The following is a 17,187-nucleotide window of genomic DNA, read 5'->3' on the forward strand; positions in this document are numbered from 1 at the left end:
AAGAAGCTGAGGTATCCCTCAGTGAGGAAGAGGCAGAGCTGAAGTTCAAGCCACGCAGTCTCTGCGTCCAGCCATCATACCACATGGCACCCATGTCTCTCACGACACCCCTCACAGGCGTGAGATGTCTCATTGCACAGAGGCAAAGAAGGGTAAATCACCCAGATCAAAAACTGGCATGGTAGCTCATACCTGTAATCCCAGCACTTTGAGATTCTTGCCAAGGTGAGAAGATTGTTTGAACCCAGGAGTTCAAGACCAGCCTAGGCAACAAAGCAAGACCTTGTCTCTACAAAAATCAAAAAAATAGCCAGATACAGAATTGCATGAGCCCAGGAGGTTGAAGCTGCAGTGAGCCGTGATAGTGCCACTGCACTCCGACCTGGGTGACAGAGTGAGACCCTGACTCAAAAATAAATAAGTAAGTAACTGGCAGGGATGAGATTCAAAACCAGGTTATGGGCGTCCAGATGCAGGTGTGGGTCTCAGATGCAAGAGTGTGAGACTCAGATGCAGAGGTAAAGACTAACCGGATACGGGGAGTGTGGGGCCCAGATGCAGGAGTGTGGGGCTCAGATGTAGGGGTTAAGGGCCCAAGAGCAAGGATGAGGGCTCCAGATGGAGGGATGTGGAGCCCAGGTGCAAGGGTGTGGGCTCTAGATGCAGGAGTGTGGGGCCCAGATGCAGGGGTGTGTGCTCCAGGTGGAGGGGTATGGAGCCCAGATGCAATGGTGTGGGACCTAGATGCAGGGGTGTGGCCTCTAGATGCAGGAGGGTATGGGTTCCAGATAGAGGGGTGTAGGACCTAGATGTAGGAGTGAGGGTTCCAGATGGAGGGACGCAGGATCCAGATGCAAGGGAAGGCCCAGATGCAGGAGTGGGGGCTTAGATGCAGGGGTGAGGGCTCTAGATGCAGAGGTTTAGGGCCCGGATGCAGGGGTATGAGGCCCTGATGCTGGGGTATGGGCTCTAGATGCAGGGGTGTGGGTTCCAGAAGGAGGTGTGTAGGGTCCGGATGCAGGCGTGTGGGATCCACAGGCAGGGGTGTGAGGCCTAGATGCAGGGGTGAGGGTTTCAGATGGAGGGGTGTGGGGCCTAGATGCAGGGGTGAGGTTTCTCGATGCATGGGTGTAGGGCCCAGATGCAGGGATGCAGTGGGCTCTAGATGCAGCCGTGTGTGTTCCAATTAGAGAGGTGCAGGGCCTCGATGCAGGGGTGAGGATTCAAGATGGAGGGGTGTAGGGCCAGGTGCAGGGGTGTGGGGCCCACAGGCAGGAGTGCGGGGCCTGGATGCAGGGGTGAGGGCCCTAGATACAGGAGTGTGGGGCCCAGATGCCGGGGTGTGGGTTCTAGAGGCAGGGGTATGGGTTCCAGATAGAGGGGTTTGGGGCCTAGATGCAGGGGTGAGGGTTCCAGATGAAGGGGTGTAGGGCCTAAATGCAGGGGTGTGGGTTCCAGATGGAAGGGTGTGGGGCCCAGGTGCAGGGGTGTGGGCTTCAGATGGAGGTGTGTAGGGTCCAGGTGCGGGGTGTGGGCTCCAGGTAGAAGGTCGTGGGCTCCACGTGCAGCTCCTGCAACTTCTCGGAGGAGTTGGCCAACTGAGGAGGAAGATGGAAGAAGGGAAACGGGGGCAATTGAAGGGGCTGGAGCACCTGGGCCGGAGCCATGTCTGGAAGGCCTGGCGTTTCCAAAAGCAACTGGAGCCATGAGAATGGAGGGCCAGTGCGAGACACCAGACGGAAGAGAACCTGGGGAGTGCCCATGGAAGACGGGAGCAGTCCTAAGGAGGGTTTATGAATAGGAATGTGAGGGCACGACAGGCCTCAGCTCCTCTCCACAAGCCCAGGGATGGGAGGAGCCAGGGGTCGGAGTGTACCTGTGGTTCTCCCCTGAGGGAAGCTAGAATTCTGGGCCCAGCGTTCTGGGAGGATGAGTTTCCTGAGACTCATCAGAGGCAGTCTGGGGAGGCTGCGACTCAGCCAATGGCATGGCCATAGCTCCTCCTCCTCCTGAGCTGGGCCAGGGCACACCCAGGCAGCCTCCGTCCCAGGAAAAGTTTCTTCAGAAATGCTCCCTGGTTCTGGACATGAATTCCGGCTGCTCACTGAGTCCCACCGCCAGCTGCCAGGAGCCAGTAGAGCCCTGAGGAGTAGCCACTCAGGTGAGAGCTCTGTGTCCAGACATGCCTGCCCCTTGGCACACCTGAGAGGGGAGACTTCTCTGGAGGGGAGCGGGTGGACCCCATCAGCCACCTTGGGTCCTGAAGCTGGAGACATGCAGGGCTCCTTCCTCTCTGCTCTTGGTTCTTCCTACTCACCCCAGCCAGGCAAAGGTGGGGGCAGGGAACTGAGTAGGAGAGGGCCTGAGAGGGGGCCAGGAGTGCAGCAGGCAGCAGCTCTGCCTGGGCCTGCAAGGTCCCGCCTCAAGTGGGGCTGGGCTGGGTGAGAGCCCCTGGGGCCTGAGGGCTGGGGCCTCCCTGGGTGTGCCCTGAGAAGCTGCCAGGAGTTCCGCCCACCCTTGGCAGACAGAGCAGACAAGCTGATGATTCAGAGCAGAGCCCCATTTCCAAGTGGTAGGTGGTATAGAGAGACAGAGTGGGGGGCAAAGGCATCCCCAGCCTCCCTCACCCAGACCTACGAGGTCGAAGACGGGGTGGGCATAGACAGGAAGACTAGCTCACCAAAACTTGAGGAAAGGAGCCTGGGCCCAAGACCAGGCAGTTCTCAGAGGATTGGCTCTGGAGCTAGCCTGTCTGGGTCCAAATCCCAGCTCTGCTGCTTATTAGCTGTGTGACAGTGAGCAAATTAATTAACTTCTCTGTGCTCCACTTTCCTCATCTGTCAATTGGGAATTTAAAGTTGCTATGAAGGAATAACATATGCATTCATGCAGAGGGCTTAGAGCAGTGCCTGGCACAGCACAACACCCCATCGGTGCTGGCTATTATCACTAGGAGGTCATGCAGGGGCTCGGGACACCCTGGTGACCTTCAGCACTGGAAGGTCATCATAAACCTGTTAGAGCAAGAGCCTGTGCAGGCAAGCTCCCTGGGGTCCCAGGTGCACAGCAAGGTGCCGCCACAGTGCGTGGGTCTCAGTGGACCCCCAGGAATCAGGCAGAGGACTTCCAAGGAAGATAGCAGACACCTGTCACTCTGCAAAGTAGTTACCGTCCTCAAGCGGAGGTAAATCTGATTCCGTGAGTTCAAGCCCAACTCACCAGCAGAAGTGACCTTAGCGGCATTTCCCCTGCTGGGGTCTTGACAAGGCTATTCCACTGATGAGATGAGTTATGTCAGAAGGCAGAAGGGAGTCTGTGCTCAAAGGAGTGTGGGCAATGCCACATATTTTGTCCCTCTTTTGGAGACTCACAGAGTGAACGTATTAGCAAAGGTTGAGCAAAGGGATTTATTTAACTTTGCTGTACCCAGTGTTTGCCAACCTTTCTTGAACACAGAATCCTTTTCTCTCACTGCACCTAGTGCCAGCCTATGGGACAGGGTTTGCAAAACACTGGGATACCAGGTTAGTGCTGAAGGTCACCAGGACGTCCCGAGCCCCTGCATGATCTCCTAGTGGTAACAGCCCACATCCATGGGTGCTGTGCTGCACCAAGCTCTGTTCTAAATCCTTTGCATGAATGCACACATTACTCCTTCACAGCAACCTCTTGATTAAGGAGAGGTATTGTTACCTATGTATCTTTCAGCTGGATTGTCATAGGCCTTGCTTCCAGTGAGCCACACTTGAGCTGGACACTGCCTAGATAGTTACAGAGCATCAGACCAGATGGGGATTTGGGGACACAGTTCCAGCTTCCTTTCCAGTTCCATCCCCTGAACCAAGCAAAAGACAAAGCACGGGTTCCATTTGGGAGGGGCCGTCTGAGGAGAGAGAGCAGTGTTCAGGAGAGAAACTACCCAAGGCCTCAGCCCCTGAGGAGGAAGACCGGGCTTGGAGCAGAGGGAGTGGGCAGGACATCCCAATTCCATGAGTCGCCACAGGATGATGGGAGCAGAGCCCCGGTGGCTCCCTGGATCGGCCTTCAGCCACTTTTATGGGTCAGAGTTGGGTTCTGGAGTAATTACCCAGCTCTGCACCTAATAGTTGTGTAACCTCATAGAATGCCTCAAACCTCCGCTTTCTCCATCTGTAAAATGGGGACAATGACAGAAGGCAAAAGGGGCAGCCTGGTGAGGGGTGGTGAGGATAAAACATGTGGGAAACCATTATTATCGTTTCCCTGCAGTCCCAGCCAACGCTCGGCTCCACCATGAACTGGGGGATCTTTGAGGGGCTCCTGAGTGGGGTGAACAAGTACTCCACGGCCTTTGGGCGTATCTGGCTGTCTCTGGTCTTCATCTTCCGTGTGCTGGTGTACCTGGTGACAGCCGAGCGCGTGTGGAGTGATGACCACAAGGACTTTGACTGTAACACCCGCCAGCCCGGCTGCTCCAACGTCTGCTTCGACGAGTTCTTCCCTGTGTCCCACGTGCGTCTCTGGGCCCTGCAGCTCATCCTGGTCACTTGCCCCTCGCTGCTCGTGGTCATGCACGTGGCCTACCGGGAGGCTCGGGAGAAGAGGCACAGAGAGGCCGCGGGGGAGGATGGCGGTCGCCTCTACCTGGACCCCGGCAAGAAGCGGGGTGGGCTCTGGTGGACGTACATCTGCAGCCTGGTGTTCAAGGCCAGCGTGGATGCCGTCTTCCTCTATGTGTTCCACTCCCTCTACCCCCGGTATACCCTTCCTCCTGTGGTCAAGTGCCATGCAACTCCATGTACCAATGTGGTGGACTGCTTCATCTCCAAGCCTTCAGAGAAGAATATCTTCACCCTCTTCATGGTGGCCACAGCCGCCATCTGCATCCTGCTCAACCTTGTGGAGCTGGCCTACCTGGTGGGCAAGCGGTGCCGCGAGTGCCTGGCAGCGAGGAGAGCCCGAGCCACATGCACAGGGTATCACCAGCACTGTACCTCCTCTTCCTACAAACAGGACGACCTCCTCTCAGGCGACCTCATCTTTCTGGGCTCAGACACTCACCCACCTCTTTTACTGGACCGCCCTCGAGACCACGTGAAGAAGACCCTCCTGTGAGGGGCTGCCTGGATTGAGTCGATGGGTTGAACCTGGATTGGAAGGTTCCAGCATCCCTCGTAGGTGCATCCTGGGAGTAGGGGAGCTAATCTGTGAGGTAGGGGTAGGCGAGAGGGAGGATTCAGATGGCCTGGGACCCAATTCTCGTTCCTCAACTCCAGCCACCTGCCCCAGTTGTGTGGCCTCAGGGAGTCACTCCCCCACCCTGCACCTCAGTTTCCTTTTCTGTAAAATGGGAGACACTGAGGGCCACCTCACAGGGCTGCTGTGAGGAGGGGTTTCCTAAGAGAACAGATATGCTGGCCCCTTCAGTGTATGTGGCCCACTGTCAGGGCTTAATAAAGTCAACTCATTTGCTGATTCCAGGTGCCTTCTGGTCATTTGGCCTTTGTGACCCTCATCAATCTACTGTATCAATCGGTCCCTGCAAAGGGCAGCACTTGACCCAGTCAGATGAGGGGCCATCCTGCCCTGCAGAAAAAGCAACCCCAGCACTCCTACGGACCATGCTACTTTCTCGTGCTCAAGTCTAACCAGTCCCCAGTCACAAGCTTCGGCCTGTGGGTTGTCTGCAGAGAATGGAGCTTGGTCTGTGGGGAGCTGCGTATTGCAATGAAAAGTTCATGAACTCTAGACTCAGAATATCTGCATTCGAATCCATGTCCCACTGGGACTCTGGGAAAGTGACTTCAACACCTCTCCAAAGTGGGTTAGTAATACCTAGCCTGTGGGGCTGTGGGGAGGGCTGATGAGCTCATGGCTGTGGAGAGGGCTAGTCAGCTGTGAAAGGACACATAAATGTTAATCATTGGTATTAGGAAGTGCCCCATAAATGCTGTGGGAAATGAAGCCGAAGGCCCCTCCCTGTCTGCACATTAACCTTCACTGTCCCAGCCGGGACACAGGCCCAAGGCCCAACAGCACACGCGGGGTCTCCAAGGTCCTCCCTGGGGATCCTTCCCAGACCACTAGGGGCCCAGACCCCCAGAGGACGAACAGTGAGGCTGTGCCTGGCCCCGTGCCAACAGAGGCATTTCACACAGTTGACCTGCATTCCTTGGCTCCATTAGGGCAGCAGATGCCCTGATCCAGAAAAGACATAGCCACCTGCCCCCTCCCCACCCTGTCCCCTCCACAACCCAAGAGCAGCGCAGGCTCTAGTCCCCAGAAATATCCCCCCCAGGGTGGGATGTGTTCCTGGACTGCATAAAGGTTGCCCCTTTCCGTGGATGTCAGCTCTGAGGCCCTCAGAAGCAAGCTTCCGGAGAAAAGGGCAGGAAGGTGGGGGCAGTGAAGCAACGGCACGGGGACAGGGGCGACACCGATGGTGCTGTCCTGGGCCTGGGCGTGATGACCCCAGGCTTCTGTCCCTCACATGGCAGTCTCACCCACATACCTGGCAGCCCAGGAGCCAGGCCCAGCCATGCCCAGTAAGGCTAGAAGAGAAGGCGTGGGCCAGGGGAGAGGAGCCACAGGTGTTTGCTCTGAATATGCGCCCGGGGAAGTCCGCCCTCCTGCCTGCCCACCCCATCACTCTCGCTTGGCTCATTGGCTCAGAAAGCCCCACCCAGCAGGGGAGTAAGCCACAAAAACTGCCTCCTGGAGGCCCTCAGGCAGACGGACAAACCCAGGGACAGGATTGCGGCCACTGGACCCAAGAAGGGTGAGGACAAAGTAGGACAGGAGACTAGGCCAGGAAGCAAGGGACCAGCTGGGCTGAGGATATCCAGGGGACCTCGGGCTGTAGGCTGGGCTTCAAGGAGGGGCTGAGGGTCAGGGTCCCTGGAGAAACCCAGGCAAGCTCCAAGGAGGGGAAGGAATGTCCTACCAGACCAAAGGGAGGGCAGAGGGCCAGAGAAGGGGCAAGGAAGAGGAAGCATCAGGAAATAGTGGGTTTCAGTTCAGTTTAACAAACATCTGTTGTGTGTTCACTGGGCCAGGCTGGGTGCTGCGTCCTGGAGAGACAGAGATGAATGAGACGTAGAGTCCTCCCTCCAGCGGCTACAGTCTGGCAAGAAAAACAGGTACCTAGACCATCTGCATGTGGGTGATACCTCCTGCCACAAAAATCAGAGAAGGGTGCTCTGAAAGTGTCCCAGGGACATGAAGTCTGAGTCAGGGGCAGAGGAGGGCAGGGCTCAGGGATGGGACATGATAGGGACTCCAGATAAGGGGGGTGGAGGTTGGAGCACAAGATGAGCATGGACACAATGGGGACTTGGCTAGCAAACAGCCACTGAGTAGACAGAGGAAAGGGTGTCCTGGAGGAAGAAAGCAAATGGTGGGGCACAGACCATGCCAGAATCCGACCCCTGCCCTTTCCCCAGTCCCTCCCTAAAGCAAGAATGGCTGGAATTCCAGAGTGGTCAAAACAGTCAGCTCTCAGGCCCCAGGACCAATATGGGGAGTAGCAGGGATGACACCGAGCATCCATGATTCCAAAGAACCTCTGCTTGCTTTGGGAGGGAATGTTGGGGCGGGAACCCTTCCTGGAGGCAGAGAGGAAGAGCAAGGATAGAAATTGTTCTGGGATCTGCCACAGGGCTGATGTGACTGTACCTCGCTGACATTCAGTAAAAGAGGGATGAGTCTGATAACTGATGAGGATGCTCTCCCATCCTCTCCCGCCCTGGTCCAGGCCGGGTAATGATGGGAGAGCAGGTCAGCCAATCCAACCCTTCTTGCTGGCTCTTTAGAAGTCCCATGACCCCGAGGCTAAAACTTGGGGTAAAAGAGTTTGGCTGGCATGTCCGTGCCAGGTGAGTATCTTCACATGTATCTATTACTTTGTAGAATAAAATAGGCCCTGATCTGGGAACCTAAAGACCAAGACCCACTCTACTACAGCTGCAGAGCTCTGGGCAGGTGCCTCTGGGCCTTACCTTACTCCCTGTGAAATGGGGACAGTGGCAGTCCCTACACCTCCGAGCCACTGGGAGTGAGGACATGATGACACAGTGGTTGTGAAACTGGACTGCCAGTCGTGACTGGTGCCCATCTCCAGGTTCCCCCAAGATCTCAAGGCTCCCAAACCCTAAGTAGCCAGCGCCTAGGTGTAGACCATCCACGTGAGGTACCAAGGACACAGCCAGCATGAACTGGGCGTTTCTGCAGGGCCTCCTGAGCGGGGTGAACAAGTACTCCACGGCGCTGAGCCGCATCTGGCTGTCCGTGGTCTTCATCTTCCGCGTGCTAGTGTATGTGGTAGCAGCTGAGGAGGTGTGGGACGATGAGCAGAAGGATTTCGTCTGCAACACCAAGCAGCCCGGTTGCCCCAACGTCTGCTACGACGAGTTCTTCCCCGTGTCCCACGTGCGCCTCTGGGCCCTGCAGCTCATCCTGGTCACCTGCCCCTCACTGCTCGTGGTCATGCACGTGGCCTACCGGGAGGAGCGCGAGCGCAGGCACCGCCTGAAACACGGACCCAGTGCCCCGTCCCTGTATGACAACCCCAGCAAGAAGCGGGGCGGGCTCTGGTGGACCTACCTGCTGAGCCTCCTCTTCAAGGCTGCCGTGGACTCCGGCTTCCTCTACATCTTCCACCGCCTCTACCAGGATTACGACATGCCCCGCGTGGTGCACTGCTCCGTGGACCCTTGCCCCCACACTGTGGACTGTTTTATCTCCCGACCCACGGAGAAGAAGGTCTTCACCTACTTCATGGTGACCACAGCTGCCATCTGCATCCTGCTCAACCTCAGTGAGGTCTTCTACCTGGTGGGCAAGAGGTGCATGGAGACCTTCAGCCCCAGGCACCGGCGGTCTCGGCGAAGGGTTTGCCTACCCGATACGTGCCCACCATATGTCCTCTCCCAGGAAGGGCACCCTGAAAATGGGAATTCTATCCTAGTGAAGGCAGGGTCAGCCCCAATGGATGCAGGTGGGTATCCATAACCAGCAAGATCAGTACGTAGAATCACCAGGTCCCCCCTCATGTTCTCTGAGGCCACCCAGGAAAACAGGCAAGGGCAGTGGCATCTTTTCTGTAGTAGGGCAGGTGAGGAGGGTGGCTGTGGGGCTCAGGAAGCTCTCTCAGGGGCCAGTCTTGGGGGCAGGGGTGCGGGGCGGTTTGTTTTCTGGGGCCTGAACCTTGGGGGCGGGAGGTCAATGACCAATGGGTATTTTGTATATGGCAACAGAGTATGTCAAAACCCTTAATAAATATGATTTTCCCAGTACTTTGCGGACCAGGTGGGAAGTGGCGGGTAGGAAAGCATGGGGGCTCAGACGGACCTCGGAGAGGAGGTCAAGATCACTCAGTGGACAGCTGAGTGTGACAGCCTCAGATCCAAGCTCACCCATCCCCCCCATATGTACACAGAGAGTACCCCCAGATCGTGGTGGAGAATGCCCCAAGGCAGAGGGGCCAAGCAAAGGGGCCTCTGGGTGCTGCAAGCAGCTGACCAAAGCAAAAGGAGAAGAACCCCGGGAGGCCCTGTGCCGAGCAGGAGTCGGTTCTCAGTGAGTGTCCATCAGAGGCATGCGTGTGAATCAGGCCTCGGTCTCCAGCATTCTGGCCTCCCCAGCCCTGCCCAGCACAGGTCTCAGATAGGTGAGTCCCCTCTGACGGTGAGAGTGGACAGTGCTGAGAGCAAGTCAGGGATGGGGTCTGTCAGAGTGGCTAGGAGTCATAAGCCCGCAGGCCAGGGCCCAATGAGAGCATCTGTGCTAAAAAGGTCCCGCATGGATCCTCAAGTCTGTGGAACATCTTGTTCTTTCCACCAATATGCATTTCCACAAGCAACCTCCTCCTCCCCTGCCCCACCACCACTCAGACAGACCTTGACAACCCCAAAACCATACCTTCAGTCTGGCTCTGCCCCCGGGCCCCACCAACTGCCCACTGGACAACTCTCTGGAGGCCCACAGGCATCTCATGCTAGGCAACTCCCAACTGACCTCATCCTCTCCCCTAGACCTGCCCTCTTCACAGATGTCCCACCCCCGCCCATGCAGGGCACTTCCATGGCTGTCCACACCAGGAGCAGGCCTGTCATCCACCTCCCTCACACCCCACATCCCACTTACACCAAATTCCACTGAGTCCAACCCCTAGAGTACTCCTGAATCCACCCTTCCTCTCCTCCAGCCCAACAGTCTTACTACTTACTCCACTACGGGGACAGAGTGACTTATCTATACATGCATCTGACCGTGTCATTCCTCCTACTTTGAAAATTCTTCCACCACCATCACACCCCCTCCATGCCCTCAGCCTGGCCCCTGCTGACCTCCCAACCTCATCTCCAGCTCCCTCCTCCTTTCTACTCACTGGTACTACCAGAGGGCTCGTGGTTCCCAGAGCAGACACCTCACCTGTGTCATGCCTCATGCCTTTGTCACACTGCTCCCTCTGTCTGGAATGCCCTTCCTGCCACCTCTGTGGCCCTCCCTCAAGCCTCAAAGACAGACTTCCCTGTGCCACCCTCGCTCATGCCTGCCATTCTCCCCAAATTGGAATTGTCAGTTTCCCTGAGTGTCTCCCTGTCAGTCTGTGAGCCTTATACAGGCGGGACGCTGAGTCATCAGGTCCCTGCTGCCTTCAATAAATATTTGTTAAATGAGTAAATAGGCTGTGAGCTGCTTGGGGAAGAAACTATGTCTTGTTTATCTGAATCCTCCACCACACCTAGCCCAGGGAGTCCAGCAAAGTGTTCATTTGCTTATATGTTTCCATTGTTGTCATTGTTTTAACTAAAACCCAGCTTAAAGGTCTCATTTTTAGGTGGACAAACTTGACCTTAAAAAGGGAAGAGACCCTTCAAGCTCACACAGATCTACTGAGCCTGTCAGGGGCTATGTCCTCTGTGGTCCGTGAGTCACCTCCATGCTCACACCTGGTTATGGGACAAGATCAGAGTCTTATGTCAGGGAGAGCCTGAGGCAGGGATCTGAATGCCTGAGAAGGAGGAAAGAGGGAGAGGGAGGAGGCTAAGAAGTGTAGCCTTGGCTACAGGCACTCAGGTCCAGCATAGGGTGAACTCATTTCAGGACCTGGCATCTCCCGTGGTGACCTCTCCTTGGATGCCGTTCCCAAAGGTCTCAAGTCCTCAGCTACTGAGCCAGGTGGAGGACTCCGGAAGGGGCTGGTACTAATCCTCTAAGAACAACTTCAGCCACAGGACGGTCTTATCCTCACTCTCACCCACACTGCTCTCGCCACCACTCAGACCTATCTACTACCATCACCTTCTTGAAAGCTCCCCACTTGGCTCAGCCCCTGCTATCTTCCTCTTCTACCTTCTTTCCTGACCAACAGCTACCACCTACTTCTCCTCACTCAATAAAGACTGAGCTCTTGGCCCAGGACCGTCTCTTCCTACTATTCTACCATGACCCGGGGCCCCAGAGACCACCTGGGCATCACCCTCTCCTTTTCATCCCATGACCCCCTCCTCCAAGACGTTTAACTACCTACCTGTAGGAACATGCCCCAGAACTGTCATCACCCAGAACTATTCCCCCTCTAGAACCTTCCATTCCTGGAAATACTTGTTTTTTTATTGTTCGCTTTTATATGAACGCCTCATATTAGGTGCTAAGGATTTGTCTGGGAAAACAAAAACAGAACCGGCACCTGACTTCATGGAGCTCATGTCCTAGAGAATACTAAACTTGTGGCACTCTGGGGAAGCACAGGGTACTTGGGAGAGAAGAAGGAGGAGCCAACATCCAGGCATCCAGGAAAGGGTTCTGACACTTCTCAGGCTAACACCTAGAGAAAGCAGAGTTTTTTACCAAGCAAAGGAAGTGGGATTCCAGGCAGAGGGGACTGCATCTGCAAAGGAAGAACAAAACTGGTGACAAAGACTGAAAGAAACACTAGAGGGCTTGGGCCAGGCGAGGGGCTAGTGTAAGAGTCAGGCTAACAAGGACAGGGGCTGGATCCTGAGGTGCTTTCTTTGCAAATCCCTGCTAATAATTTGGGACTTTATCCTGAGGACAAGGACAAGCTCCTGGAAAGAAGCAGCACAGAGTGACATGATCTAATTTGCAGTGTCTCTGACCTCTGTGTGGAGGGGCCGAGGCAGGGCTTCCTGTTTGGAATCATATGCAAGAGTCTGAGCAAGAAACAACAATGCCCTGAACAACTAGGCTGTGTGCAGTGGGAATGGAAAAAAGTAGTTGGATTTAGGAAACGTTCCCAAGATAGAATCAAAAAGATGTGGTAATTTGACTGGGTGTGGGGATCAAAGTGACACAAGTTTCTGGCTCTGGATGCTGGTGTCATTTAGTAGAGTCGGAAGATATGAGTGGCTTCAGTTTCAGACACGTTGTGTTTGAGATGCAAGTAAGATATCCTGGTTATTCCCTCTCATTCAGATGATCTTGGCCCCTGGTTCACTGTCTCTCTCTCCACTGCTACAAGTATTACCACTCCTGTTGATTTCACAATACTGTGGCCTCTTAGCTCCTTGACTACCTTGTTTCCAACAATCTTTTTCCCCATTCATCCAACCCACTCACATGGGTGTTCATGCCTAGACCTTGTCTATACCAAGAGCTGCATCATCTCCTATCTCTGGCTCACCCACCCTAGTTCCCATTCCTGTGATCCTTCTCCCCATCCATTGATCCACCACTATGCACATCCTCCTTGCCCTCTTTTCTCACCTTAGACTCCACAGACCCCCAGCTAACCCCCAGTTCATAGGTTTTCTCCACTCCCTTGTCTTTCTATGGCTCTCCAGTGCTCACCTGACAAGACCCTGACTCTACTTAAATCCAACTCTTCACGTGGCACCTGTTCCTGAGCACCTGGAGAATACTGCAGCTGGACTGACTGGTCTCAGTTTAAACTTCTGACCACAAAGTTCAAGTGGACACTCAGCACCTCTAAGAACTGCTACATTTTCCTAAAACTTTAACCCTACTCTCCAAAATGACTGTTCATACCTTCTCCTCCTTCCTCAAACCTCAAGTCCCCATCCACCTCTCCCTCATTTCAGCTAACAGCTAGGAGCCATAGGTCCTGGGAATAGAAGCAGTAAGCCAGCTCATCTCCCCACCACCACTTCTGCCAACCCCTGGGTATGAGCACCCAACAGCTCTTCCTTCTCCCCTGCAACACAGACGAACATCCCTGCTCTTGGGATACCGCCCTTCCACTTGGACATTTCACCCCTTCTTCTGCACTCCACAGTTAGTGCCTCTCTCTTTTGCCTCACAGTTTCCCTTTCTGGAAAATATGCTATAACATTTTTATCTCTCTCTTTTTAAAAATTTTCTCTTGACTCCCCATCCTTCTCCAGCTACTATCACATTGCCAAAAAATGAAATCCTCTAATAGTTGTCTGTACTTGCTATCTCCACTTTCTCATCACTTTAACCTACTCCAGTCAGGACTGCACTTGTCAAGGTCCCCAATGGCCTCCAAGGTTGCCAGATCCAGTGGTCAGTTCTTCAGCCTCATCTTACTCCCTCAGCCACATTCAGCTTCTGCTCCTTCCTTAAACACTGTCTTCTCTTGGCTTCTAGGCAGCAGCCTCTCTTGGTTTTTCTCCCACCTCACTTTCTTGATCTCCCTTGACACCTCTTCTTCCTCTTTTTAGTCTCTAAATGCAAAATGCCCTGAGGCCCAGTTCTCTGTGCTCTCTTCTCCTCTGTATATATTTTCTCCTTCATGATCTGATCCAGTACTATCTATGACACATCTATAAATTGATGTCCCCCACATTGATGTCTTCAGACCTAACCATGCCCACGAGTGTCAGACTCATGCATCCAGCTTCCTATTGCTCATCTGAAATGGAACTCCTAATCCCCTCTCTGAGAACAGATATTCTCACCCAGTCTTCCCCACCTTGGAAGATGACATCCCCATCCTCCCAGCGGCTCAATTCAGAAACCTAGAGTCTCTTTCCTCAGAATCACATTCACACCATTAGCAAGTCATGTTAGCTATAATTCCAAAATACTTTTGTACTTTGTACTTTTAGATTCAAAACCCAGTCATTTGCCACTATCTCCAAGTGCTTCAACTCCAGGCCAAGCCGCCTCATTTCAACTTTTGGCCACCTGCAGCAACAGGTCTCCCTGTCTCCACTCTTGCTGCCCTAAAATTCTTCTTCCACACAGCAGCCTGGGAGGACCTTCTAGCATATCACCCAGATTAGCTGAGTCGCTCCCTGGCTTAAAACTCTCCAAGTAGCTTCCCGTCATGGCCAGAAAAACCAAAATAATCCAAACTCTTTTTCATTGCTTGCAAGGCCCTACAGGGTTAGGCCCAGCTACCTCTCCAAACCCACCTCCCTCAGCTCTCCCCTCCTGCCATCCTCCATCCACACTGGCCTTCTCCCATCTCAGAATCTTTGCACCTACTTCAGTGGACAGGGCTCTTCCTCCTGAGCTTGATACACCTGTCTCCTTGGCAATCATATCTTAACTCAGACATTCCCTCTTCCGGGAGGCTCTTTCTGACCCACCCTCCCCAGAAGAAGCAAACACCACACACAGGAACTCTCTACATGACCTCATTACATCTTCTTTGCAGCGTTTACTAATATATGAAATTTTCGTATTTGTTTATATGTTCATTCTCTTTATTGTCCCACTGAGATGATGAGCTCCTTGAGAACAGGAACTCTGTCACATTTACCCATTTATGCCCCAGCACCTAGAACAGTGCTTGGCACAGAGTAGGCATAGTCAACTGACTGCTGATAAGCACCCAGGTAGAGATGTCTAGAAGGTTATTGATGTAAGGTGGGGAAGGACTAGTCAGAAGATATTGATTTGGAAGTCATCAGCATTGATGCCTGAATATAAGACAAGATTTTGCTTTAAATTACTCTTTAGGTAGGAAGGGTTTGTCAAATACTCAAGTCCTTACAAAGTCCCCTGCACTCTGGGGGGACATGCTCTCAATTATTGCATTTTGAACAACAAAACGCTCTTTGGGAGAAATTCATTAGCCTGGGAAAACCTCAATCAATGAAGTTTTGAATATTTATGGAGGTTGATGGCAGAATCAGAAAAAAAAAATGGAGGCAATGACATTTTACATAGATTTATCATTATTCCTAGGGGTAGGACCTTACAATTGCAAGTACTATCTTTATAAGCAAGCCCTTCTTAAAAAAAAAAAAATCACCTTAATAGGCTGAGCAGGATGGCTCACACCTGCAATCCTAGTACTTTACGAGTCCAAGGCAGGAGGATTTTTTTAAACCCAGAAGTTTGAAACCAGCCTAGGCAACATAGCAAAACTGCCTCTATACCAAAAATTTTTTAAAAATTGACATGCACCTGTAGTTCCAGCTATTCGGGAGACTAAGGTGGAAGGATCGCCTGAGCCCAGGAGGTCAAGGCTGCAGGGAGTTGTGATTGTGCCACTGCACTCCAGCCTGGGCACAGAGTTGAGACTCCAACACAAAAAATTTTTAAAATAAAATTAAAATTTTAAATCACTTTAAAAACAATAAAGGAAGGAGTGGTTATGTTGTGGAGATGGCAAATACACACCTCCCGGATGATTATTTTTAATTTATTCAACCTAATATTATGCAACCAGGCTTTTGTGGCAAAGAATAAAATTTCCAGTATGATACACAGATCCAAAAAGCACTGTGTCATGAATAATGGGCAGAAATAAGGTTTCTGTGATTTGTAAAACACTAACACCAAGCAAAGCTCTAACGCTATTGACTCAGATGTCAGAGAAATGTTGAGTCTAAATAGTTAGGGGCTAGAATCCTGGAAAAAAAACGTTTACCAGAAGGTTCATTTGTTATTTTGGACCTAAAACTTGACTTTGTTTTTCAATCGTGACAAGAATGGTTCAGTACTAGGAAAGTTCTGGAAAATGTTAGTTTTATTTTAAAATAATTTGGTGTTTCTGTATGTTATCACTTTCAATAAAACCATTTAAGTGTTTTGGACTTTTTGAAAAAAAAAAGAGTCTAAATAAAATTGCTTCATAAAATATGAAGGGAGAAAAATAATGCTTTTTAATACATTTTTATACAGTACATGATTTTTTTAATGTATAACAAACTACGTTAATAAAGCACCTTATTATTTCAACCACACGAAAAGTTTATATGCTCAAGTCAGCCCCAAATGCTTTGGAGGGTGGCTTCATTGGGAACATGGAGGGTTGTTTTTCATTTGGAGACATATCTGGGCCTTCATGGTAGTTGGTGGCTTGAGTCTAGAGAGTGGCTAAGACTGTACAAAGACTACAGGGAGAGATGAGGACAAACCTAGAATGGAGACTTAGAGGCCAAACAGCAGGGGGAAAAGCTAGGCAAATAGATGTCATAGAAGTCAAGGGAGTATGAAGACACTGAGGAGGAAGATGATGTCACAGAAACCAAGAAAAGAGTGTTTCTAGAAAGAGAAAGTGATCATCAGCGCCAAACACTAACGAGGGCCAAATCAAATAGGGACTGAAATAAACTTGTTAATCAAAGATTTGGTTACCAATAAGATGATCGCTGGCACCCATTCAGGAATGTCATCTGTAGAGACTGGGAGACAGGAACCAGGCCCCAGGTGAGGTGAGGGGACAGCCAAGCCAATGAGATAAGTATGGACAGCTGGCTGGAGAGTGTGGCTGTGAGAAGAATAGAAAATGAGAGGGTGTGTGCTGCAAGAGAATTGGGGGACAAGGTTTTTGGGGTTTTGTTGTTTGTTTTTACAATGGAAGAGGCTTGAGAACGTTTAAATAATGATGGGTGAATCCTGCAAGAAAGGTCAAGTTCTAGAAGAAAGACAGAAGGAATGGGATCCAGAGCCCAGATGGAGCTTCAGACTTGGGCCGAAGAGGGACAAGGCGGCTGTTGTCTCTGGAGGGAAGAAGGAAATGGTGAGACAGGCACAGGTCATCCCATGCTGGGACCGCAGCTTCTACCCCAGCCCTCTCATTTATCTTCTCCCTCAGCATCTGTCCATGGCCTCATAGGTACCTCCACTCCTGACCTGTGGCCTTCTCCCAACCTACCAGCCCCTCCTCTGTCCCCTTCCTTCTACATCCAGCCCAGGCCTGGGCTCCATGGCACCTCTAACATCACCCTCATCCCACACGGGAGCAACCTTCCCTACCAGACTGTAGGCTCTCTGATGGCAGGAACACTATCTGTCTGGTTTGAC

The 17,187-nt window shown here is 52.4% G+C and overlaps 2 protein-coding genes across 2 annotated transcripts; both read left to right on the plus strand.

Moving 5' to 3' along the window:
* Positions 1-2,071: 2,071 nt before the first annotated feature.
* Positions 2,072-5,094, plus strand: GJB5 (gap junction protein beta 5). Its single transcript, XM_008053023.1, has 2 exons — positions 2,072-2,161; positions 4,249-5,094. Exon 2 carries the CDS (start codon positions 4,273-4,275, stop codon positions 5,092-5,094), a length of 822 nt encoding a protein of 273 aa, XP_008051214.1. The 5' UTR covers positions 2,072-2,161; positions 4,249-4,272.
* Positions 5,095-8,119: 3,025 nt separating this feature from the next.
* GJB4 (gap junction protein beta 4) lies at positions 8,120-9,272 on the plus strand. Its single transcript, XM_008053026.1, has one exon. It carries the CDS (start codon positions 8,188-8,190, stop codon positions 8,986-8,988), a length of 801 nt encoding a protein of 266 aa, XP_008051217.1. The 5' UTR covers positions 8,120-8,187; the 3' UTR covers positions 8,989-9,272.
* The last annotated feature ends 7,915 nt before the right edge of the window (positions 9,273-17,187 follow it).

This window comes from Carlito syrichta, unplaced genomic scaffold, assembly GCF_000164805.1.
Source record: "Carlito syrichta isolate Samal-C Ts95f unplaced genomic scaffold, Tarsius_syrichta-2.0.1 Scaffold287779, whole genome shotgun sequence".
In the NCBI taxonomy this organism is placed as follows: domain Eukaryota; kingdom Metazoa; phylum Chordata; class Mammalia; order Primates; family Tarsiidae; genus Carlito; species Carlito syrichta.

Bases quoted from the DNA above. Each gene is read 5' to 3' on its own strand.
- GJB4 (XM_008053026.1), top strand. From the start codon at position 8,188: ATGAACTGGGCGTTTCTGCAGGGCCTCCTGAGCGGGGTGAACAAGTAC.
- GJB5 (XM_008053023.1), top strand. From the start codon at position 4,273: ATGAACTGGGGGATCTTTGAGGGGCTCCTGAGTGGGGTGAACAAGTAC.